Source organism: Callorhinchus milii, unplaced genomic scaffold (assembly GCF_018977255.1).
Source record: "Callorhinchus milii isolate IMCB2004 unplaced genomic scaffold, IMCB_Cmil_1.0 Scaffold2, whole genome shotgun sequence".
NCBI lineage: Eukaryota > Metazoa > Chordata > Chondrichthyes > Chimaeriformes > Callorhinchidae > Callorhinchus > Callorhinchus milii.
This window is the reverse complement of record NW_024704743.1, coordinates 94,739,702-94,765,804: the sequence shown is the minus strand read 5'-3', so window position 1 is coordinate 94,765,804 and position 26,103 is coordinate 94,739,702. Positions and strand designations below refer to the sequence as shown.

The 26,103-nt window shown below is 41.7% G+C and overlaps 1 protein-coding gene across 1 annotated transcript in view; it reads left to right on the top strand.

Moving 5' to 3' along the window:
* The window catches only part of LOC103175369 (ASXL transcriptional regulator 3), a 90,840-nt gene that overhangs the window by 62,167 nt on the left and 2,570 nt on the right, over positions 1–26,103 (top strand). The window contains exons 8-13 of the mRNA XM_042331665.1: positions 3,231–3,359; positions 8,522–8,685; positions 15,412–15,508; positions 17,518–17,623; positions 19,095–20,181; positions 24,531–25,992. Coding sequence (XP_042187599.1) covers positions 3,231–3,359; positions 8,522–8,685; positions 15,412–15,508; positions 17,518–17,623; positions 19,095–20,181; positions 24,531–25,992 — 3,045 coding nt within the window. The remainder of the gene's footprint in view (positions 1–3,230; positions 3,360–8,521; positions 8,686–15,411; positions 15,509–17,517; positions 17,624–19,094; positions 20,182–24,530; positions 25,993–26,103) is intronic.

Here is a 26,103-nt window from a genome sequence, read left to right as displayed (position 1 = left end):
GAACAATAGTAGGCTATCCTTTACTAAGCACCCTCTGTAAATATTAATACATTATTGTTCTCTACAATATCGAATAGTGCTTCAGAAAGTGGAAGGAAGGAAAGAGCTTGCATATTACATGTCTTATCATGAAAAAATGTCTCAAAGCAATATGCAGTAATTACTGTCATGTATAGTGCCTACTTTCGTAGACAAACATGGCAACCATTTTGAACCTAGTACAGTCCAAGCCACGAGTTGACTCATCATTTTATAGAGTATGGAAATGGTCAATGTAATTGATATTCGGTAGACCAAGGTAATCTTCTCACTGGAGCTTGCCAATTAAATGTGAGTCTCTGCTGGTGTATTTTTACACATGGCGTCATGTGGCATTTTTTAATGTTTTATTTTCCTTCTTGGGATTTGTAGTTTTTGTTTATTTCATGGAACATCTTCCACTGTGACCGACAGCCCAAGCACAGCGTGAAGCAGGGGCAAAGAGAAGAATATAATGAAAGGAAAAAATCTACTGACCGTGGTGTACTTTTCTCTTGTACCTAGAGGGCTCAAAGATATGAGACACAGAGTACAATAATAAATAAAAGATATAAGGAGCCTCCCACTGATGAGGATAAGTTATGTCAGTTCTATCATGACTATGAAAGTCCCATGACTCAAGTGCACCGCGGGTGGCAGTGAGCTATGTTTTTTTCACACACCAGTGAAAGAAAGATTGGAATCATTGTCACCGTTGATTTATTCTGTTTGTTCTGTAGCCACTACTCTTTGTAGAATCATAAACATGTTTTAAATTATATTCCATGATACATAGCTGCCAATTTGTTAACCCTTACAGTCAGTCCTCAGCTCAAAAGATTCCGTTAGTGCCCACAAACCCCAGCTTGAAGAATCCTAGAGTAGGGTGACTTCTGTTCAAAGTTACTTGTGATATGACAGAATTTGCTAAGATTCTGGGTGCAATTAATCGTCCTGTGCCTTTCACTGAATGAGATCACTACCACAGCAGGGAAAATGTCACTCAATACAAGCGATTGATAATGTTATGAATATTGTGTGTGGTTCTATTGCATGTAATTATGGAGTCCTGTAGCTCAGTGGTTAGAGCACTCGCCTTGCAAGCGAGACACCTGGGTTCAATTCCAGACAGGGCGAAACCTTAGGCAAGTTTCCTTACTCCACACGCCTAATAATAATCCCTCCAAAACAATAATAAATTGGTCATTTTCAATCCACGACTATTTGTGGGACACTGCTGTGCTCAATTGGCTGCCGCGTTTCGCCCACAAATATATGGTCAATTCACTTTACAGCATATTCTGTGAAGCGCGTTGAGATGTCTAGAAGACGTGAAAAGTGCTATATCAAATGCAAGGATTATTATTATTATATCATAACCAGCATCCTGTCAGGCCTCATTCGTGGAGATTCCACCTGGGTTTAGATTTAATAATAATAATCCTTGCATTTGATACAGCACTTTTGACGTCTTCTAGACGTCTCAAAGCACTTCACAGAATATACTGTAAAGTGAATTGACTGTATATGTGGATGAAACGGGGCAGCCAATTGCGCACAGAAGTGTCCCACAACCGGTCGTGGATTGAGTGACCAAATCATTATTGTTGTTTTCTTGAAGGATTATTATCAGGCATGTATACACACAGCCTCTCCCAGTATTTCTTCTGTACACACAGCCTCTCCTGTATACATACACACTCTTCCAGTGTCTCCCACTGTATACACACAGCCTCTCCCAGTGTCTCTCCTGTATACACACAGCCTCACCCAGCAAAAACTTGCATTTGTATGGTGCCCTTCACGTGGGGTAACACCTTGGCGTTCTTAACAGTAGTGTAATTTGATGTTGAGCCAGGGAGAAAGGGGAAGGCAACCATGGGCAAAGGGGAAGAGGAAAGTCTTCAGTTATGATCTGAAGATGGGCCAAGAGGGGATAATGCTGAGCGATTGAGGCAGGGAGTTCCACAGGTTTGGGGTGAAGTATCTGAAAGCTTTGCTACTGATGGTAGAGTGGAAGGGTCCTGCAGAAGGCCTTTTACTCAATTTTCTTAGCATTTCAGAGCTTCTGTAATTGGCAAATTGCTGAATTTGGTCTGAACTTAAAAGCCAGCTTTAGGTATATCTTAAAAGAACTTACAGAAAACTAGCTTTAAAATTATGCCTGTATTTAAGAATTTACCAAATTTCCGATGCTCTACAATCCCCTAAAAGGAGGTTTGAGACGCACCAAGAACTTTTGATATAATAATACAACAATCATAATAATAATAATCTTTGGATTTAGTGTGTATTTGAGGGTGAATGGGGCAACCCAGTTGCACACAGCATTGTCCTAGAAACAGCCAGGAAACGAATGACCAATTTGATTTGGGGGATTGTTGCCCAGAACTCTAGGAGAAACTTCCATTTCTTTTTGAATAGCATCATGGGATCTTTAACGTCCACCTGAACAAGCGGACGGGACCTCGGTTTAATGTCTCACCTGAAGGACTGTATCTCCGACAATGTTAACCCCCAGCACTGCATCATCATTACTAGGATCATTCCAGACTATGTAGTTCATCAGGAGAAGAGGCTGCTTGACCTTTGACATGGCCAAAAATGTAACTGATAATTACAGTGACATAATCACATGAGAATATTTGCCTGATAGGCTCTGTCTCTTGTGTTGTATGTGTTGCCCAATTACACCACAAATTGCACTACAGAGCCAGACAGTTGCATTAGTCCTGAGGCATGTGAGTCCCAAGAAGTAATTTAATGAATACAAACATCTGCTTATTCTCACTGAGAAGGAAAAAAGGGTCTTGCTGAAGATGTCTGATTAAACGTTGTGAATGGTCCAATTTGTTCACCTGCAAATACAGAGTCACTACACTTTACAGTAAAATCCTGCTTGAATCTATTCGATGATATATATAAGGCGCTAAGATAAGATTCAAATGAAAGGAATATTATTAACAAAGGAAAGCCAGCAATTTGTAAGTGAAACGTGAACACACTGGAGTCAATAGGTAAAGCAACGTTAGCCAAACTCATCATCTGCATTCGAAAGTTGGAATCGGTGGAAGATATGTAAATTGAGCACATTTCAGACTGGTAATGTAGTGTAAGCTACCATGCAGCCTTGAGGGTGAATTGCTGATTTGTTAAGGCAAATGTATAAAACTCGGCGAAGCAAAACATTGTCCTGTTTTCTTCTTGTTCAGGATCTGAATCAAACAATGCCGGTGAAGTGAATGGTTCTGATAAGGAATTAAGAGAAGAGCTGAGATCAACACCAGGCCTAACTAAAGCAACGGATCAGCAGCTGAAGAGGCTGAAACGATCAAGTTCAGGTAATGCCAGCAGCTTCAGCCCATCTTTCTTCATTATTCCTCAGATGCACCAGTCAAATTCTATCAATTCAGCAATGAAATCCATCCCCTCAGTTGGTTAAAAAGGCAGTGATGTCGTGTAACCAACTTGTCTGTGCAACCGTTTCATATTTGTTTGTTTACACACACATACACAATGTGATGACGTGTATCATGCCAAAAAGCATCTTTGAGGTTTATCGTGTGTGGATTGCTAAGAATAGCAATATTTCCATTGTGTCATTTTAATGGGTTTGTAGCCGCTTGTACTTAATGCCATCATAACAAAACCAGCACACGGCTCTTCTTCCACATTAAATATATCGATCTTGATAAAGGTTTGCCAAAGGAAGCAATTGTGGTTGCTATTAAGTAGAATCACTGTGAAGTTCACCAGAGGACATGCTTTGGAGCACACTTGAGTGATCATGGAGCGTGTTCAAGGAACAGTTTTTTTTATAAAGAAACTAATTTTACCATTTGTTCAATCGTGAAAAGTAATTGTTTATAACCGCACTTTGTTATCCTCTAGGGTACACCCTGAAAGGTGATTTATCAAATGTTTGCCACCTCCAAGATTTCGAGAATGCAGGCAACCCATTGTAGCCTGGTTCAAATCTATGACTAAAAGCAACAGGTCTGAACAACGTCATGCAGAAGCCCTAAACCCAAGAGGTTTTGTGAGGCCGTCACTGTGATTCCTTCAATAGAGATATCAGCACAACCAAGTGTAATTATAATTCTGAATTTCAGCCAGTGGTTTATAGTAGTACAAAATGATGGGGCAGGCTGAGAGGATAGTGCTGTCAGGATAGGGCTTGCTTTGGAGCACACTGAAGTGAGTAGTGGAGAGTGTAACGAAAACTTGTGATTTAAAAAAAACTCATCAGTTTAATCATGAAAGCGGTTGGTTATAACCATGTGAAAGACTGACTGCAACGGAGATTAACAGAGAAAGTGATGTAGAGGGTAGCATCAGGAGGTGTCCATTGTCTTAAGGTTTTAAGATTGTGCAGAACTTAGCGAAAATCTTAAACTCAGTCTTAATTTTGAATCTGGTATTCTGCAGTTCTCTCAGAATACTGATGCTTAAATTAAAGTGTCAATTTTAAGAAATGTTTAATACATACTTTGAGTTTATGTATGTGTGTTTTATTGTGTGTGTGTACCTCAATGGGTGTATTTCTTTGTGTCTCTGTTTCAGAATCGCTCTGTATCTTTGTCTCTCTGCCTCTCATTCTGTGTGTGAGTAAATGTGTCTTTGTGTGTCTTTGCGTGTGTGTGTGTTTCTCTCTGCCTCACGTTCTTTTTCTCTCTCGGTCTTCCTCTGTCTCCCCCTCTCTGTCTTTGTCTCAGACTCTGTGTGTCTCTATGTGTTTCTTTATCTCAGCCTCTCTATAACCTCCCCTCTGCACCTTCTAAAAAAAAGCTGTTCCCAGTAATTTGATTACTCAGAAATAATCCTGTAACCAGTTTTAATGTGTTTGTAGTAATAATATACATCTGTGCAACTAAAGATTTTTATCTCAAAACTTCAGCAAGACATTGCATCCAGTTATCTGGCTTATAGATATGGGGTGCTGATGTACACCTGTATTTCCAAATATTTTGATCTCTGTAACCTTGCTGTACTTTTACTGTACTTTCATTCCCTCATTGTGTTCAATGAAAGATGAAAGATGACAAGCGGTCCATCAGTTGCTGGAGCATTTCACTGAGATTGCGATCTGATCTTAACAGACAGTGATCAATAAGCCACATACAGCTTGCACAGGCCGTGCATGATGATGCTTTTAAACCTAAAAGTTTGCAATGCAACAGCAACAACGTTTTGCAAGGCGTAAATTTTAGAAAGCATTGCTGTCCCTAATTGAAGATTAATGGATGGATGGCAGTGGGATATGCATTAAGCTCAGGCCCTAATCATGTCACTAAAATATCATTAAAGTGGAATGTAACTCACTGCTAATGACAGCCTGTCTGCAATACAGTGATTATTATTTGGAAAGTGCTGGACTGAAAAGAGGCTGATTGAAAAGCTTGTGTTAGTGCAGTCGGCTTGTCATTCTGCTAACACTTAGAGTGTGCAGCTGAGCGAACTTCAAATAAAACTTATCAGAACAGAAATCATTTTTTCACCACTCTGCCTGATGAAGAATTTCTGATAGATATTAACAACATTGTGATAAGGCTCTCAGTTATCCTTGTTATAAGATTGATGTAGCCTGGCTCAGGAGTGTATTTTGTTAAAAGGCAGGCCACATTGTGGGCCATTCACTGTAACAGACATTGTGGCATCTGAGCTGTTTCCCTCAAACAGTTATTATGCAGATCCTGCAACCTCCTAATGCTTCTGATGCTTCTCCCATAATAAGGATGTGAAGGAACAGAGAGACCTGGGGGTTCACATAAGTAAATCTTTGAAGTGGCAGATAAAATTTTAGATAAAGCTGTTAAAAAAGCATACGGGATACTAGGCTTTATAAATAGGGCATAGAATACAAAAGTCAGGAAGTTTTGTTGAACCTTTATAAAACACTGGTTAGGTCTCAGCTAGAGTACTGTGTTCAGTTCTGGGCACCACACCTTAGGAAGGATGTTAAGGCATTGGAGAGGGTTCAAATGAGATTTACCAGAATAGTACCAGGAATGAGGGAAAACAGAATTATTCTCCTTGGAGCACAGAAGGTTAAGAGGAGACATAATAGAAGTTTTCAAAATTACGAGGGGATTCGATGAACAAGAAGAACAAGAAGAAACTATTTCCACTGGCGGGTGGGTCAGTAACCCAAGGTCACTGATTTAAAATAGTTATTAAAAGAAACAGAGGGGAAGTGAGGAGAAATTTTTTCACACAGAGAGTTGTTCTGATCTGGAATGCATTGCCTGAAAGGGTGGTGGAAGCCGATTCGATAACAACTTTTAAGAGAGAAGTAGATAATTATTTGGGGTGGACAAGTTTGCAGGGCTATGGGGAGAGAGCGAGGGAGTGGGATTGATTTAGATAGCTCTTCAAAGAGCTGGCGCAGACATGATGGGCCAAATGGGCTCCTTCTGTGCTGTCTTATTCTATGATTCAATGAACCCCTGCTGTCGGGGGCTCTCCAATGTGTGCCAGGCAGGAGGGGGAGGGCTTGAACATTACCTATTTTTATTGTTGGTCATCGGTGATTCTTTGTTTGGTCAATCGGATGTCTGATACATGTGGAAACTCACTCTCCTTAGAGGGATCACATTGCTTACCTAATTCCAGAGAGTATCAGAAGCAGGTTGGCAAGAGCCAAGGCTTGGGGACTCCAAAGTGTGCGTTGGGGTAATATTGGAATTTAACCACACAAAATCACATAGCTTGTCATTGAAAATGCTGTCTGCAATTAAACACTGACTATAATTTAACATTAATCGGATAGTATTACTCAGGTTGAGATATTAAACCGAGAACCTGTCTGCCTATTCTGGTGCTTCAGTTAGACATTAAAATCTTATGCAACTATTCCATAGATGAGAAGGGAATGTTCTCTATGCCAATATTCTTCCCCCTTCCAAACTCGGGGAAATAAATGATCACTTGGCCATTGCTGTTTGCAAGATCATTCTTGTACAGTTTAGCTATATGTGTGATTTAACAGTGTTCACTATACTTCAAACTAATCAGTTGTGTGAAGCTTTTTGAGACATTTTGGCATAATAAGGTGCTTTATCAAGTGGAAGTTTATAATCCTTGCATTTGCATTTATAATAATCCTGGCTTTCAATACCACACCTTTCACATTAGGAGGAGGTCTCAAAATGCTTCACAGGATTTATTGTAAAGCGCAACAATTGTGTATTTTGTAGACAAAGGTAGGTGACGGTGAAGTTTTCCGTAAGGTACATGAAAGGCTGCTGTGAGTTATTGACAGATAACATGCAATAGATAGTCCGAGCATTTGCAAATCACCAACCTGGAAATTTCAGGTTCCAAGTAATATAGCACTGCCTTTATCTTCAAAGAAAAAGGCACAACATCAAAGCAGTGCGCTATCGTCAGCAAGAATGATGCTTGCAGAGGCTATCAAATGAGCTTTAGACTCCTGTGCTTTATGGAAACATCTGAGGCCAGAAAACTCTGATTGTCTTTGCTTTAAGGACATTGACTTGAAATTTAGGATCAGGCAGAATTTTGGAAAATTCTGCATTCATTTGGAAGCACGAGGATGAAAAGAATTTTGGAATCTGGAAAACCACAGCAGAAAATCGGCTATCAGATTAAGACTGATGACCTTAGCCTGTTTTTTAAGCATTTAAATGAACATGTCTCACAAATCCCCTGTACTCGTACTTCCACTTTGAGAGGTTGTTTGAATGTCCATCTAACTCTTCCCACCACAGGAAGGATTCCTTTGTGAAGCCAATATCTATATATCCCTAAAAACAAATAATAATTTGGTTACTCAATCCATGACTGTTTGTGCGACACTGCTGTGCGCTCCGGGACACTACCCCACATGAAGGGCACTATATAAATGCAAGTTGTTGTTGTATTTAAAAAGTCAATACAAAAAATCTTGTTACTAAATTGCTGTAACTGAAGCTCATTTGCTGCTAATATTAGCAAACATTCTAGACAATGGAAACAACCTATATCTCTGGTCAAACCGCACCTGGAGAACTGCTTACAGTTCTGGTCACCGTAACATTAAGCAACTGCCCTAGAAGTAGTGCAGAGAAGAGCAGCGAGTGATTTCTACTGTTAAAGTGTTTTGTCAATGACTAGACAAACCAAGGCTATTAATGTAAACCCAGAACAATTGTGCCAGAGCAGCAGGAAAAGAGGGCAGTGTCAGGGTAGTGAAGGGCACTTTTAGAACTGACATAACAAGAGTATAATTAATAGCATGAACGTGTTACCAAGGAGAGGCTATATTGGATATTGGACATTCGGAAAAAAAACTTGATGGTGTTATGTTCAGGTCAGTATTCTGAGTGGGTGGGTCAAAGGGCCATCGTCATCTGTATTTCTCTTGCAAAAGTTGTGGAAAGAGAAGGTATTTTTATGCAGAGTAAACATGTCCACTTCTATTTGATAATAGGAATGTAATCAAGGTCACAGCCCAATCCACGTGAATTGAAAGTATTAATCAATTGTTTTTTAAAAAAAACAGGACAGCTGAAACGGACAAGGGGGGAGGAAATTGATGTTGAAACCCCAGGTTCCATCCTGGTGAACACTAACCTGCGAGCTTTAATAAACAAGCACACGTTTGCCTCTCTGCCAATTCACTTCCAACAGCAACTTCTGCTTCTACTCCCAGAAGTAGACAGACAGGTGAGCAGAACTCAAAGTACTTTTCACTTTCTGTTGGCGATATGTATTTCACACCATGACCTAAAATGCAAACTTTGCCCAAGACTTTAACTTGACAAAATGTGTAAGAACACAATGGTTTTCTGATGACTGATAATGTGATGTGACCAAAACAGCAACTAGTTTTATATCTAACATCCCCTCCCCACAAATAAAAATCATAACACATTATAATTTACCCCAAAATTTATACAGAGCATTTGAAGCCTGATGATGTTTGATTTTAATGGCTTAGCAATAAAAAAAATGCATCATGCTAATTTATTTCCATTTTATGGTTGCCACTCTTTCAGGATAAGATTCATTTTATTTTGGAGCCTCAATCTACAGACTCCTCAGTAGCAAGTTTTTTTTCTGGCCCTGAGAGAAGCTGTGTTACACTGTATAGAGAGAAGGAGCTGAGACTTCAGACAGGTCTTAGAAAGAACTGCTCGGCCTCATTTTTGAATTCATTGGACAATTTTTTCACAATCGAGATTGAGTTTAAAATCTGGATTACTTTAATTTTTCTTTATCTTTCATCATTACATCTTCCTAACTCTGCTCATTTCAACCTTTTAAAAACTGAAGTACAACAATAATAATTTTAATTTAAATAGCATCTTTCTCGTCATAAGACATCTCAAAATGTTTCGCAGGTGGTGGGAGGGAATATGACCAAATGCACAGTCAAACAGAAGGGTCTTAAATTGGCATAAAAGGAGAGGAGGTAGGAGGCAAGGCAAAGGAATGGAGTTCCATAAAGCAGAGACAGAATGGCTAAAAGCTTGCTCACTTTGGAAATGTTCCTGTGTTTGGAATAGAATGCGTACTCTCTCCAAATCGCTTTTACATAGAGTGATATGACATGGAATCAGGCTATTCGGCCCAACTTATCTGTGCCGGTGTTTATACTCCACACGAGCCATCACCTCTCCTATTCCCCTCACGTACAGCCTTCTATTCCCTTTACCCTCTTCGATGCTTTTATGCACAATTACAAACATACTGGGAGTTGAGCAACCTGCAAGGAGCCACACTATCCTTATATTGTGCAAATTATAGAACAAGTAATTTTGGGAGAAAATTAAAAGATTATTATCAGATAACTTATCCACCTTCTGAAGATGGTTTAATACAATTATTCATCAGAGATACAGTACTTCACTCAGGGCTGTCACCACTTAAAGTTATCTGATAACTATGTTCCTAACTTGAGTTCTGGATTCCTTTTTTCTAAGACAAAGACCCTTATTTCCAATATGCTTGAATGACGTTTAAACTCATTACCCACCTTCTGGAAGTGGTTTAACATAATTATTCATCAGAGATACAGTACTTCACTCAGGGCTGTCACCACTTAAAGCAATTTACAGTTGTCGGAGATTCTTAACTTGTTAGACAAATGCATGACAATGTGGCATTTCTATGATTAGGTGATTACTAAATTGCAGTTAGTTCCATCTGTTTAAAATAAGTCAGTAACCTGTGTCAAAAGTAAGGGATTATAGAGTTTGCAATGTCATTGATGAACCTATCTAGTTTTATATAGAGTGGTGTATTGTCAAACAGAGACAGCTGCTCTTTATGTTGTGTGCAGAAGAGTGGAATCTCCTTTTATCTGTCCAGTTGCTACTGTATTTGAACACATTTTCTGTAAGTGAGCTTTTGGGTAATGGAATTAACCACTAATATCACTTTCACACGATTAATTTGTCTCCAAAGACAACTAAAATTGTAAAACGGCTGTTTTCCGAGCTCCAGATCTACCTACATTTGCCTCCAAAGTGCAGGATTTCTGATTCAATAAAGAAAAATTACAGTATAACTTTCCAATAAACCACAACTACAAATGATCACTTTATGTGTTTGTGACGGTAGTACTTGTGGCACATCCTTGACTGCCCAGTGCTTTTGGACATCCTCCCAATGTTAAAGGCGCTATAACAAATTTATTTTTTGTTGTTGTAATTACATTACCACAAATCTGAAATTTCTCACCCTTTCAGCCTTAGAACCAATATTTGAAAATTCAAGATCGAGCAGAATTTTTTACAACATACTTAATTTGGAGCCCAACAGATTTCCATAATTTCTCTCAATTATTACAGAAAATCCGCTTCCACATTAAGGCTGAATTCAAAACATTTTTTTAAAAAATCTGCATGACCTTAAATTAAGACTATGAGAGATGACAAGCCTGAGATTGGTTCTGTGAAGTATACTGCTGGCTTAATTCTTGCTGCAGTTAATGGTAAGGTGGTTTCCCTATGGAAGCGGTAAGTGCTTCAGGACCTCAGAGGAATAAAACCGTAGGAGCACAAGAGTCAAGATGTTTTATTCTAATCATCCATCGCTGTTGCAGGATTTGTGGCAGATGATACATCAGCACAAACACAAGCTATCCTTATTTGCTGGGTATATACTTTTAGTCCAGCTTATTTTTCCTAACTACAGGCAAATCTGAATTAATGCCCTTAAGTTAATGCAACAGTTTATGTAAAATGCACAAACACATCTACAATGAACAAAATGGAATGCTGTAGCTGATATACCCCATGTTCAGCCGTTATTGACAAATTCTTAAATGCAGTCTTAATTTTCAAGTTCATTTTCTGTCAGTTCTTTTAATAACTAAACAAATCTAACTTAAAAATCAAGGATGATACACTTTGCCAAATTCTGGATGCTGTAATGTGACACTAATAGAATAAATCTAGACCCAGGTGAAATTTCTCCCCCTGTGTCCAAAGTTGCAAAATCACAAAAATGTTCTTGAAAGCAGATAATTCAAATGAGCTAAACAAAGTAATCGTGCATCAACAAAAATGCACAGTCACTACACTTTGCAGATGTTCTTCTGGCATGAAATATTCTATATCAAATGTAAGGATCATTCCAATTTAAATGAATGCTACGTCTTGCAACACAACTAGTTTATGGTACTACTTTGAAAAGCTCTACATAGAAAGTATAGCCTATTGTTACAAATATCCAGTGTTGGAAATATCCAAATAATATTTATAGAAACACAAAAGTAGTGTTAAAAAGCCTCTAATTTGCAAGAAAAACACACTAATCTAAAAAGATAATTTATATTTTTTATTAATGCAGTTTCTAATTTTGCAAAAGTCATAAGAAACATTTTTCTTGTGCTGCCTAAAATGCTCACTATCCAATCTTTCCCTACCTTTTTAAAATCAAGATTTATGCTATTTTTTGTGGGATTAAAATATGACTGTGACTGAGCCATTTTAATAAGTGATTGCTCAATCTGGAGTAGTGCTAGTACACAAGGTAAAGTGCCGAGGATCAGAAATGGCATTCTCCCAAACATCTTTTTAATAAACAAACTCAGCTTTTCACTCAGTGATCCCAATCTTTTGTTGAAGTTAAATTAGGTGCTGGATAATGTGTCCTTGCTTTAAACCTCACTTTTCCAGTCTGTCACAAGTATTGATCACTCCATGCGCGTATAAAAAACTTAGTGTAAACAAAATCTAGATATCTTTACCGGATCTGCTGAAATGTTCCAACTGTAGTTACTATATTGACACCTTTTTAAGAACTGCAGAAAATTGGCTACCAAATTAAGACTGAATTTAAGGAATTCTACACAATGAAAAATCTTAACACAATGTTCTTGAGACTAAGATCATAGAAAGTTCTGTTCCTAAACCATTGCTGCATTTTATCAAATTTGCCTATTCCTCATTCATTTCCAAAACACTATACTGGGATTCGTCACTGTGCTCAATCATACAAAAGAGCATAAGAATTGCTCGGCGAAAGAAAACCAAGGTCCATCCAGTTCGCCTTCCACCTTCCTGGCAGTCGCATGCACATGTCATGTCCCAAACTATACACTGTATCCCAAGATATTATTTCCTAAAAGAAATCTGTCTGATTTGCTTTTGAAAGAATACATTTTGCAACATTTGTTTTCTTGAATCGCTAATTTGTCCCCACAATAACATGAAAGTATTCCTCTGGTTACATCTCTGGTTAGTTAGTGAGTGGCTCTGCTGGATGCCTGTGTACACATGCCTGCGGGTTCAGCTTCAGCGAGTCCACTGACGGATCGAATTCAGCAGCTCACATAAATTATAAAACTTCTACTTGCAGAGCAATAGGCCTGAACTGAGCTGACTCAAGCTGTTTCTGGCTCTAACAATATTTAGCTTTTAAAAAGATCAAAGAAGTGGAAATGAAACTAAAAAATGTTGAGTGAGTTTTGCTCCGGAAGTTATTTATTGAAACTTACATTTGCCCAATTATTCTATGTGAATATTATGCATGCATTGTCGGAGGTGCAATCGTTCTGATGAGATGGTAACTGAGGTCCCATCTGCCTGTTCAGGTGGATGTTAAAGATCCCATGGCACTACTCAAAAAGAGAAGGGGGTTTCTTCCGGTGGCCTGGCCACAATTCCCCAAATAAAGTTGGTCACTCATTCTTAGCTGTTTGTTACATTCTTGTGCACAAACAGCCCGCCACATTTTGGCCACAAAATACACTTCAAAATATACGCTTTCTTCCACCTCTGACGCATCGCCCATCTCCGCCAATACCTCTCTCCGAAAGACGCTGAAACCCTGGTTTATGCCTTTGTCACCTCTCGGCTGGACTATTCAAACGCCCTCCTCGCCGGCCTCCCCTCCACTACCATCCATAAAATCCAGATTATTCAAAACTCTGCCGTCCGCATTTTCACCCGCACAAATCTCCACTCCCCGATTACCCCAGTCCTTGCCAGACTGCACTGGTTGCCTGTCCCAGAGAGGATCGACTTCAAGATCCTCACCCTTGTCTTCAAATCCCTCCACTCCTCTGCACCCCCCTACCTCTCTGACCTCCTCTCTCCTCAAAACAGTACCCGTTGTCTTCATTCCTCCGGGACTGGCCTCCGCCTTGTCCCCCGAGTTCTCCACTCCACCCTCGACGGTCGTGCCTTCAGCCACTATGCCCAGAGGCTCTGGAACTCCCTTCCTCACTCCTTCGCCTCGCTCCCTCTCTTCCTATTTTCAGGTCTCTGCTGAAGACCTTTCTTTTCGACTGCGGGGTCGCCTTCCTCCCCCTCCCCCTGGCTCAGCCCCAGGATCCGTTACTGTGAAGCGCTCTGAGATGCCATCCGGCATTGAGGGTGCTATATAAATCCAAGTTGTTGTTGTCATATATCAAATGCAAGGATTATTATTATTTGCAAATTATTATTTGTAAACACTTCTTTATCTTTCATGATGTACATGATACATAATCAACATAGTGGACTTTTCTCACACACTGATTATGGCCTAGGCCATCCCTGATGCTGTTCTTAATGGTGAAGTTGGAGGAGCTGGGTCTGTGGCATTAGACTTCGGGATCGCTAGTGTGGTAGGCTTTTGAGTTCTGTGTTTAATGAAGAGCCGATACTTCCGCAAATCAGCAGTCACACACTCCAGCACCAGCAAATACTGGCTCTATTAGTTCTCTGTTGCTAGCAACTGAAGACTTAAGAACTTTTTGCATGTATCAAAATTCTAGCGCACCAAAAAAAGATTTCTTCCACTCTGCATCAAATCCCATCCACTCCTTTTCTAATGATTTCACTCAACATTCATCAACAACCTTCAGATTGTGTGTCCTCATTGCACATAGCCTTCACTCCTCTCTTAGTCAAATAGCTGAATCACAAAACCTTGCTCTCCTTCATAGCCTTCAATTATAATGTTTAGTTCAATTTCTTTCACAGCTTTTAGGTTTTATGTTACATAGCACCTTCTGAGTTTAACTTATGCTCTCTGATTTTCTTTCCAAACTTGGTGATGCATTACAGTGTGAGCCTTGGCTCTTTGTCACCTACAATGTGAATAAAAGTGTATGTACACATTGAATGATTCACAAAAAAGTGAATAGCCTTGCATTTATCCATGTTAAAGCCCACACACCATTCCTAAGCCAATATAATTCAATTTATCCCAATCCCTTTGAGTGTTAGAACTTTCATCTACACTAGTCACCTGCTCATATCAGTACATTTTAAATAATAACACGTTATCATGTTGAACTTCCCCAAGCGTTTGTTTCACAGATAATTACTCTAATTTTCTATATTGTGTTCTGGATATGTAAATAGAAAATGACCTTGGACAGACCCTGTCAGAACGACTGCCCCCAAGATGTCCATTTAATAACAGTCTCATTTACACCGGACTGTTGATTTGCAGTTCCAGTAAATGTTTTGCATTGATATTGTATCTCCTTATCATCAATCATTCTGTATCAATTCAAAATAGGCGTTTTTGACATTCCCAACCAGCAATAGCAAGTATGGCATCAATTCTGGTTTGTGAATATTACAAATTAGACCTTATGCTGCAGGTTTTGAGATGTGCTGAATTGTTATTGTTGCAGAAGGTCCCAAGTATTGTAGAGATTCAGTCCTCAAAGTGTTAAATTGTGGCAGAGCTGTTTCAGAAGAGTTCAGTTTGTAGGCTACCTTGAGCAGCATGTTTGGGCTAGTGCAATATTGATTTCTACCTAAGGCAAACTGACTAAAGGAATACAGTCTCTGTGATAAACAAAATGTAATCAGTTCATCTTCACTTGCTGCGTAGTGTGTGAAATGATACACTTTGGTTTATAATCAATGGGACAGCATATTTTCTCCACAATGTAATGTTTATTTCATTCTTGCACTCATAGTGCCATTACCTTGTTTTCAGATGGGATGTGACGGGGTTATGCGCCTCAGTGCCTCAGCCCTGAATAATGAGTTCTTTGCTTATGCAGCGCAAGGTTGGAAGGAGCGGTTAGCAGAAGGTACAATTAATTTATCAATACATGTCTGATGTGCAAAGCCAGACTTTGCTTTTATTTTCTTTATTTTAAAACAGCAAATAATTTATTGCGGTATTGTTACTGCGTGTGGTTGTGATTTTCATCCGTGTCACTCACTTTAAATAGTACAAATGCTTTGTCGATCCAAACAGTCACGCTGTTAAGTGTTGTTTCTGTTGGCTTCCCTCAATCTGAACGATGATCCAGTGCCTGGTTTCTTCTGGCCAGCAGGCGGTGCAGATAGCCAGCAGATCCACAGGACACCCCTGCTCTCCGCCTTCTAAAGCAAGGCCAACATTCATACCTCTTCTGAGTAAAGTGCACTGTGTGGATTTCTTCCCCTCTACTGAATGTCAGGCACGTCCACTCAGCAATGCCTTTTGTGAATGTTCAATCTAATAGTCAGCAATAGACTCTACCAAGCAGTCTTGACAAATGCATCATGTTATTTTTAGCACGGCCCATAAACTGCACTCAGTCATAACCTGCACTAAGAGTGAGGTGTAAGGCAGCTCCAGTGTGCCAGTACAGTAAACCATAAGCACGGTCTGTCAAAGATCAAATTTCAAAGAATATAAAGATAATGATGATAGTAATAAAATTCCTTGAATTTGATATAGTGCCTTTCACATCATGACGACATCTCAAAGTGCTTCACAGGATATACTGTAAAGTGTAGTGACTGTTTTTTAGGCAAACGCCTATAAGATGAATACAAATCGGTGAAATCTGATAACAGTCACAAGTCTGTAGCATTGCAATCAATATTTCAAGCACTTGCCACATAAAAGTGTATCTTACAGCGTTTTATTACTTGCATCAGGGGCAGTTGGCATTCTCCTTAGGAACCAGGTCATGGAGCAGATTTTTTTTCATACATAAAACAGTTTAAAACAAAATAAAAAATACTAAATTGACTTTTAAGAATGTAAAAGTCCCAGTAGGAAATGTCAGATATAATTTGAAAGCTGGTGGTTTATCAGCAGTCAGTTCAGTTTATGAATTACGGCAGCAGCCTGAGAGTGCATTGGCATGATTACAGTCATTGTCTGTTTGGACACTTTAAAAATATACAATCTTTATAGGGAGAAAGCACTCCTGCGAAAGATTCATAACATGAGTGCCGAAGATGTGAGTTACTCATGTGTCCAGTCTCTGAAGTGAAATATTCCTGGAAAATATTTAATTTATCATTTTCTGTTACTGGAGGAATGTGGTACGTGATGTGATAATTAACACAAAGGCACACACACATATGCCAACAACAACAAATTACACTTGTATAGCGCCATTCACGTTGGGAGGCATTGGAAACTCACTAAGGCATTGGGGTAAGACTAAGGCACTAACACAACAGCAAGGATTCCTGTAGCTCAGTGGTTAGAGCCTTGCAAGCGAAAGACCTGGGTTTGATTCCCAGCCGCGCAAAACCTTGGGCAAGTTTCCTTACTCCACATGCCTAATAATAACAATAATAACAAGCTTATAAATAATAAAAATTGGTCACTTCAATCCATGACTGTTTGTGGGACACTGCTGTGCGTAATTGGCTGCCGGGTTTCACACACAAATATACAGTCAATTGACTTTACAGTATATTTTGCAAAGCGCTTTGAGACGTCTAGAAGACGTGAAAAGCGCTATATCAAATGCAAGGATTATTATTATTGTGGGATAGAATTTATTGTACCCTTTGGACAAGACATTAAAGCAAATCTACCTTTTCAGGTAGAAATTAAAAATCCCACAGCGCTAGTCAACATTCTGGCCAACATTCCCCAATCATAAGTGAACCTGCATTATAATAAAATGTGGTCCTACTATATTTGATGCTAATCTGTATATGAAGATGCTATATGTGCATACAGCAGAGAGGAGTAAAATATGGGCTTCTCCAGCCAGAGAGAGTGCCAATAAGAGAGAGGGGCTCTAATAAGACATGCACATGTTGCAGCCAGCCTGAGTGTAATTCCGTTTCACACTTTGTGCAGGTGAATTTACTCCTGAAATGCAGATACGCATCCGACAAGAGATTGAAAAAGAGAAGAAAATTGAACAGTGGAAGGAAAAATTCTTTGAACAGTATTATGGAGAAAAGTAAGTGTTTTAGCGTTGATGACTTTTGCTATTTGCGTTTCAGTGAAGCTTTTACATTTGAATGCTTTGAATGTGTTATGTCAGTTTTCATCAGTACAGGTGCTGTCCTTCAGCCAGCATTGCAGAGCAGGACTCAGCAGAGCGAGGGGACATCAAACCTGTGTCCACTCACTCCGTAGTGCTGAGCACTTGTGTTTCAGCGCTCAACAGCCACCTGCTGCCCCAGTCTCAGCTTCATTTGTACATCTGAGGCCACTCCAAGCCTGCCATCAGCAGGCCAGCAACACAAAGCTATGAGACACATCCATTAGTTATTTAATACAACTCTGACTGTCAGTCTCTCTGTGATTGTCATTCTCTCGGTGACTGCCACTCTCTCTCTGTGACTGCCACTCTCTCTCTGTGACTGCCACTCTCTCTCTGTGACTGCCACTCTCTCTCTGATTGCCACACTCTCTCTCTGACTGCCACTCTCTCTCTCTGACTTCCACTCTCTCTCTCTGACTGCCACACTCTCTCTCTGATTGCCACACTCTCTCTCTGACTGCCACACTCTCTCTCTGACTGCCACACTCTCTCTCTGACTGCTACTCTCTCTCTCTGACTGCCACTCTCTCTCTCTGACTGCCACACTCTCTCTCTGACTGCCACTCTCTCTCTCTGACTGCCACTCTCTCTCTCTGACTGCCACTCTCTCTCTCTGATTGCCACACTCTCTCTCTGACTGCCACACTCTCTCTCTGACTGCCACACTCTCTCTCTGACTGCCACTCTCTCTCTCTGACTGCCACTCTCTCTCTCTGACTGACACTCTCTCCCTCTGACTGGCACTCTCTCCCTCTGACTGGCACTCTGTCTGTGACTGACACTCTGTCTGTGACTGACACTCTGTCTCTGATTGGCACTCTGTCTCTGATTGGCACTCTCTCTGTGATTGGCACTCTCTCTGTGATTGGCACTCTGTCTCTCTGACTGGCACTCTGTCTGTGACTGGCACTCTCTGGGAATTTGCAGCCTTCATTCAGAGTCCCAGACCTAGGAAAGGGAGAAACTAATCCTTTGCCTCCTAGTCCAGGCACTGCCAATTTCCTCGCTCAGCTCCAGCCCAGATTGTTTGTTTAAAAAAAAGTTTTGAAATGTTTTTGCTTATTTCAAAACTTCCTGACACAACATGTGTTTGACAACATTGTGTTTGTACACAAGTCTCTATTTGAAAAGAAGTCTTTCATTTGGCGTTTTGCCAAAGGCCTGATGGAAGGCTCGATATGGTATATCGTATGGTCTCCCATTGTTAAATAGAAAATTACTTGGCTTTCATTAAAATAACATTTTATTTGATTTAATCCATGTAAGGATTCCCCACCATTTTAATTTCCAGTGTATTTCTCTGCCCCCCCCCCCTCACCTCGCAGATATTATGAAGCTGATTTCAGTATCAGAATGGTTACATGCATTTTCCCTTTGTGCTCAGGTCGGGTATAACACAAGAGGAAGCTGTGAACCTGGCATCAATGAATGATTATGTTGGGAATGGAGACAGCGGTTCATTTCCAGAGCAGCGGATCCTAGCAGGGCCTTCGCAGGCACAAAATGATAGCAAGCACGATAGCAAAGCAAAGCCAGTGCCTTATAAAGACCTAAAGCAAACGCAATGCACTATGCAGCAAACTCCAGCCAAAGACCCCCCCGAAACTGTGAAAGCGGAGGATATTTTGATATCGCTGTGCTCTGACATTAGCTCAGATGAATCTGCTATTCAGGAAGAGATAGCAGAAGAGATTGAACCGAATGTTTGCGAGAATCACAATGATAACAAAAGTCCAGAAGCCAACAAGACTGACACTGATCATGATTGCCCAGTCCAACCTGAAGAGGTGGAGCACGAGATGCCTACAGATAGCTCAAAGCCTATTCTCAATACACAAAGTGTCCCGAAGCCTGAACCCCAATCTAAGCACGCTGTAGAGCCACAGGCAGCCGCTTCAGAAATATCTAGCACTTCTTACCATCTGCACACTCCTGCTTCCAAAGCCTCTGAGGTTTCCAATTCTGTTGACCTTCCTCAGAATGACGAACGTGACCTAGAACATGGCACAGAAAATGAGCAACGTACCCCAGAACAGTGCAGTCTCCCCATGTGCTCAGAGACTGCACCTTATGGGGCAGAGACAGTCAGCAACAGCCATGAATCTTCAGAGGGTAAAACAGAGAACACATCTCAGCAATCACATGCTTCCACTTGCTCTGAAACAACCAAGGTTTCTGAAAAGGAGAACAAAGACTTTGAAAACCAACCAAGGGTCTTTCAGCAGCCCCCTGAGCAGCCCCCACAGCTCTGTACATCCTCTGTCTCTTCTCCACCACCTTCTGAAGCTAGAAACGACAGCAAAGACCTGGAGCTACAAAAGAGAAAACCCCTGGAAGCGCGTGTGCCCGAGATCTGTCAGGAGAAACGGCCTCGAATTGAAAATGACCAGTCCTTTCGGACAGCGCCGTGCAGGTCCCAGGTGGAACCAGAGACGTCTGCAAAAGCACAGCCAAAAGTCCCACCTATCAAGGTATGAGAAAGAGAAAGAAATATAAAATGGCAGATTATAACTAATTATATTTTGCTGTTTCATACATAAAACAGTAATAATAATATGGTATTTCTCAATAAGATTCTTCATTAAGAGAGAGAGAGCTGGGGGTGGGGGGGATGTCTGTCACCCCATTATATGGCAGAAGCTCCACCACCTCTCCAGTACAACCCAAAGGCCCACCGTAGCTGGCTGCCATGCTGCCTCTTCTCAGGTTCTGTTACAATAATGTCTGACTGCTCACCGAGACACATGGCCCAAGGCAGAAAATGCTGAGGCCTATAAGCTTGGTGTGCGCAGAGATTCAGCCATGGAGAAACTCATGTTTTTAGCATGAGGCACACACAGTTCTCCATGTCAGTTTCTGTAAGGGACAGTGGAGCAGCTGTCAGATCATGTTTATTGCATTAAAGCTGAAACTCCACAACACGCTGTCTGAAGTGTTATATCATTGCTCATCACATTATCTGAATCTACTTTCTCTGCTTTCTGTCCCATTCTCACTATCTGTTACAGCTGTCCCTAAAATTGACACTATCCCCGCTCCCAGCTCCATAAGAACATAGGAAATAAATGAGACAAGTCAACCTATTAAGCCGATACCACCAGTCTATTAAATCACAAACTGACTTTTGATCCAATTTTCCTACCTTTTCTCCATAACCCTTTAATACCCTGACTTGCCAAAAATCCATCTCCCTTTTGAAACATCCCAACTGATTCTACCTCTACAACCATCTAGGACAGTGTCGTCTTCATTTTTACAACATTCTGTGTAAAGAAATGTTTTCTTATCTCACTTCAACAAGCTTAACTTTAATGTTAAGATAATGGCCTCTTATTTTGAATCCCTATAGCAAAGGGGAGAGTCAACCATCACCAATTCCCTTCATTATTTTGTACACCAGTCAAATCAGGCCTCAGTCTTCTCAGCTTCTTTCCCATCTGCACAGATACTGTTCTCGTAGCCTCTCAGCCCCTAGGCTCTGGAACTCTTATCCCCCAGTGCCTTGCCTTGCTTCCACCCTTTCCTCCTTCAATGCCGGTCTCAAGACCTTTCTCTTCAACCGTGCCTTCACCTCCCCTTTCGACTCTCTAACCCCTCCTCGCTCCCTCCCTTCCCTCCCCCTGACCATTTCCCCCCTGCTCGGGTCCCGACCCAACTGTCCAGTGCCTTGGGACGTCCTCCCGACGTGAAAGGTGCCCTATATATACAATCTTGTCGTTGTGTTGTTGTTGTTGTCATAACATATGCATTCCCTGCTCCATTTACACTGTCCAACCTGCGCTTCCCACTGTCTGTGCTATCTATTGGTAGATATTCGTGGAGTCCTGTAGCTCAGTGGTTAGAGCACTCGCTTTGTAAGCGAGACACCTGAGTTCAATTCCAGGCAGAGGGCGAAACCTTGGGCAAGTTTCCTTACTCCACACAGAGCCTAATAATAATCCCTCCAAAACCCCAAACAATAATAAATTGGTCATTTTCAATCTACGACTGTTTGTGGGACATTGCTGTGCGCAATTGGCTGCCGCGTTCGCCCACAAATATACAGTCAATTCACTTTACAGTATATTCTGTGAAGCTCTTTGGGACGTCCTCCCGACGTGAAAAGCGCTATATCAAATGCAAGGATTATTATTATTATTAGAGGGCGAAACCTTGGGCAAGTTTCCTTACTCCACACACCTAATAATAATCCCTTCAAAACCCAAAACAATAATAAATTGGTCATTTTCAATCTACGACTGTTTGTGGGACATTGCTGTTCGCAATTGGCTGCCACGTTCACCCACAAATATACAGTCAATTCACTTTACAGTGTGTTCTGTGAAGCGCTTTGGGACGTCCTCCCGACGTGAAAAGCGCTATATCAAATGTAAGGATTATTATTATTATTATTATTATTATTATAGCTGAACGTCAGCAAGACCAAGGCCCCACTGATTGGCTCACGCCAGCGCCTCCGCACCTCGGGCGCTGGCAGAATCAGCATCCACAGCTGCACACTCAACCTCACTAAGCCAGTCAGGAACCTGGTTGTCTCATTTGACCCTGAACTGTCCTTTCTCTCCCCCATCTGTGCCATGACCGACCCTGCTTTCAGCCTCTCTACCTCCACAATTTGGAATTCTATCCCACAGTCTCTTTGCTTCGCTTCCTCCCTTGCCTCCTTCAAGGCCGGTCTCAAGACCCTCCTCTTTGATTGTGCCTTCGGTCGCCCTCCCACCTCTCTGCCTTAATCCCCAGTTATCCTTCCTCCCCACATCCAGTCCCTGGTCAGGACTGCTTTCCTCTGCCACATTGCCCATCTCTGACAATACCTCACTCCACAAGCTGCCAAAGCTGTCCATGCCTTTATCACCTCTTGTCTGGACTACTCAAGTGCCCTCCTGGCCGGTCTTCCCTCCTCCCCTATTCACAAAATTCAACTCATTCAAAACTCTGCCGCACGCATTCTCACCCGCACTAAACTCTGCACCCCAATTACCCCAGTCCTTGCCAAACATCATTGGCTCCTTGCCACAGAGCATATCGACTTCAAGATCCTCATTCTAGTGTTTAAATCCCTACACACCTTGGCGCCTTCCTATTTCTCCAACCTCCGCTCTGCTCACATCACTATCCCCTGCCTCCGCTCTACTGGCTCCAGCCTCCCCTCTGTCCGTCAAATCGTCCACTCCACCATTGGCGGCTGTGCCTTCAGCCACTACGCCCTGAAGCTATGCAACTCCCTCCCTCAAGCTCTTCACCTTGCCCCCTCTTTCCCCATTTTCAGGTTACGCCTGAAGACCTTCCTCTTCGACCGCACCTACAGTCACCTTCCCCCTCCTCCTGGCTTGGCATCGGGCTCCATCATTGTTAAGCGCTCTAGGATGCTGCCCGGCATGGAGGGCACTATATAAATGCAAGTTGTTGTTGTTGTAATAATGAGCTGTAGAAATGAATCCCTCTCTATAGAGTTGAAGGCTTCAAGATGATATGCTTGGCAATGGAATACAGGAATCCAATTCATTCTCTGTGGCAATCTCGAGCCAGGCAGGTCCTGAGTCAGGCAGGTCTGCTGTACTCCGGAGCACTGTTGAGGGCAGACCAGCCAGCCTGTTTTGTCAACAGAAATTGAAAGACAGATCAGTCACTGGACCAGAAATTCTTCTCACTCATCTCCATTTAACCCTGTAAGCCAAAGCCCTAAAGGGTAGGGTAGTCGTAGTTGAACAAGCAGCAGTAAGCCTGCCAGATAGTATTCTTGCATTTCTGGTATTATGGCATAACCAAGTTTTAGCTAGTTAAATTTCAGCAGTACCCCTAATGCCCACTCTGGGGTCCCAAAGTCTTGGCCCTTGCAGCCTGCACCTAACATTGTCTGGAATTAGGTTAGCAGGTGCGTCTCTTTCAGGAAGATAGTTTGCTTTCCATTCCAGATACAGTGAAATGTCCATGTGTAGGGAATGTACATAGCGAAATTCTCAGCTTGGTTTGGATACTCTTAACCATGTTGAAGTTTTTCCGCTTGTGTCAGACACCCAACTGACCAAAAAAAAAGGATGGGTTCCCATTTCTCAGCTGATGTGGATGAGCGAGGTGGGGAGACATGCTACAGGAAACACAATGACTGTAAAAAGAGTAATGACCCAAATAAAGGAAGATGAAAGAAAGTAAATATGCTTAGAACCACAATTATATTCCATCCTTGAGGCAGGTTTAACTTGAGAGTTTACACACGCTTTCCCTGCCCAGTTTATATATTCTGGTTGTGTTAAATTACAAGCCCAGCAAATTGACACTGTTATCTCCTGCCACATGAACAGTCACTCTCAATAGTCACCTGACTATTTTTATTTTATTAAAAATCTCATAACAAGCCCAAATTTAATAATAATTATAGTAATAAGAAAATAATTCTGGCACTTGATACAGCACCTTTTATATTGGGAGGACACCGGATGTAAAGTCCAGTGACTGGATACTCGTTAGGCAAACGTGGCAGCCAATTTGCGCACAGCAATAACTAAATTTCTATGTGATTACAATGGAGAATTCCCAACCTTTAAATTTTAAAGCGCCTTTCAGGTGAGAGGATGTCTCAAGGCGGGAGCCAAGGTGGGAGGGGAAAGATCAAAAAGGTAAGTCTTGAGACGGAACTTGAACGAGGAAGAGGGAAGCGAATTGAAGGCTATGGGGAAAGAGTGAGGAAGTGGGGCTGAGTGAATAGCTCTTTCAAAGAGCTGACACAAGTACGATGGGCCTAATGGCCTCCTTCTATGCTGCAGGATTCTATGATTCTATGATCTTACTTGGATTGAAATGTGTTGTGTTTCTTTAACAGATTCAACTGTCAAGGATCAAGCTACCTTTTGTTATCAAGAGTCAGCCGTCCTACTACGTATGTCCCAGGGCATCCTCCAATGCTGCAATGGGTGGAGGAAGGAACACGGGTGCACGGACCCTTGCAGACATCAAGGCCAGAGCGCAGCAGGCGAGAGCTCAGCGAGAGGCAGCAGCTGCGGCCAGCGCGGGTACGGGAGCAGCGGGGAGCTGTGCTGATGGAGGGACCAGCAATACAGGAGCAAATGGAGGACAGACCAGAACATTGGCGGATATCAAAGCACAAACAAAGGCTAAGTTATTTGCAAAACATCAGGCAAGAGCACAATTACAGCAAGTTGATGTGCATGCCTATGTCAGGCAAGCCATGAGTACAGTAGGAGAGGTGCAGGATGCCAGCGTTTCTAAGAACGAAGGGCTTGTTAAAGAGGATCATGCCCCTTTAACCATCCTAACATGCGCTTTGGAGAACACCAATGTACCAAGTATTGCTGATAGTGTCACTGTGTCACATTATATTGACAGTATCGCAGAAAACAATGCAGCACCATGCTCAACTAACAGTAATGTAACACCAAGCTCTCCTGACAGTGTTGCAACTCAGAGCTCTACTGGCAGTGTTGCAGCAACAAGCTTAACTGGGAATATTGCAGCACCAACTTCTGCTGGCAACATTGTAATCCCAAGCTTTGCTGGCAATGATGTAGTGCCAACTTCTGCTGGGTGTGTCTCCGCACCAAACTCCTCTAGCAGTGTTCTCGCACAAGCCTCTGTAGGCAGCAATGCAGTCCCATGTTCTGTTGACAGTATCACACTGCAAAGTACTGATTATGTTAAGGCAGTGAGTTGTGTTGATCATATCTCACCTTCCAGTGACAATGCTAATACAAACCTGTCAGCAGACTTTGCTGGCAATATTGCACTGCCTGGTTCTGTCAGTCCTGTTACAACCAGCTCTCATGGTAATATTAATATATCAGCCTCTTCTGGTGCTATTGCTGTACCAAACTCCACTGTGAAGCAGCAGTCTCCTCACAATATCACTGTACAGAGTTACACTGATGGTACTGCCATGGCAAGCTGTGCAGGCAGTGCTGCTGTGCCAGCCAGTACTGATACTGTTGCCAGGCCAAGTTGTGTTGCCAATATTGCCATACCAAGCTGTGCTAATGACAGTAGCTTGCCACATTGTGCTGACAGTATTGTGCCAAGTTGTATTACCATGACAAGAACTAATAGTGCTCCAACCTCTGCGGACAATACAGTCATAGCAGGTGCTGCAAACAGTGTTTCTGTGGCACGTGCTGCATATAATGTATACCTGCAATATCCACCTGAAAGTACTCACCCACCGGGATATTCCAGCAGCTCTTCTGGTAACACCTCTATTCCAAGCCCTGGCGACAACACAAATGTCCAGAGCCGCAATGAAATTGACAGCTGTGATAATGATAGCTGTATCGGTGAGACCGCTGAGCCCAACTCTGTGCCCAGTGCAGATGATTCAAGTTTTGAAAATAATTCAACTCCGTCTCTGCCAACAATATGGTCGTCAGCTCTGATGTTACCATTGT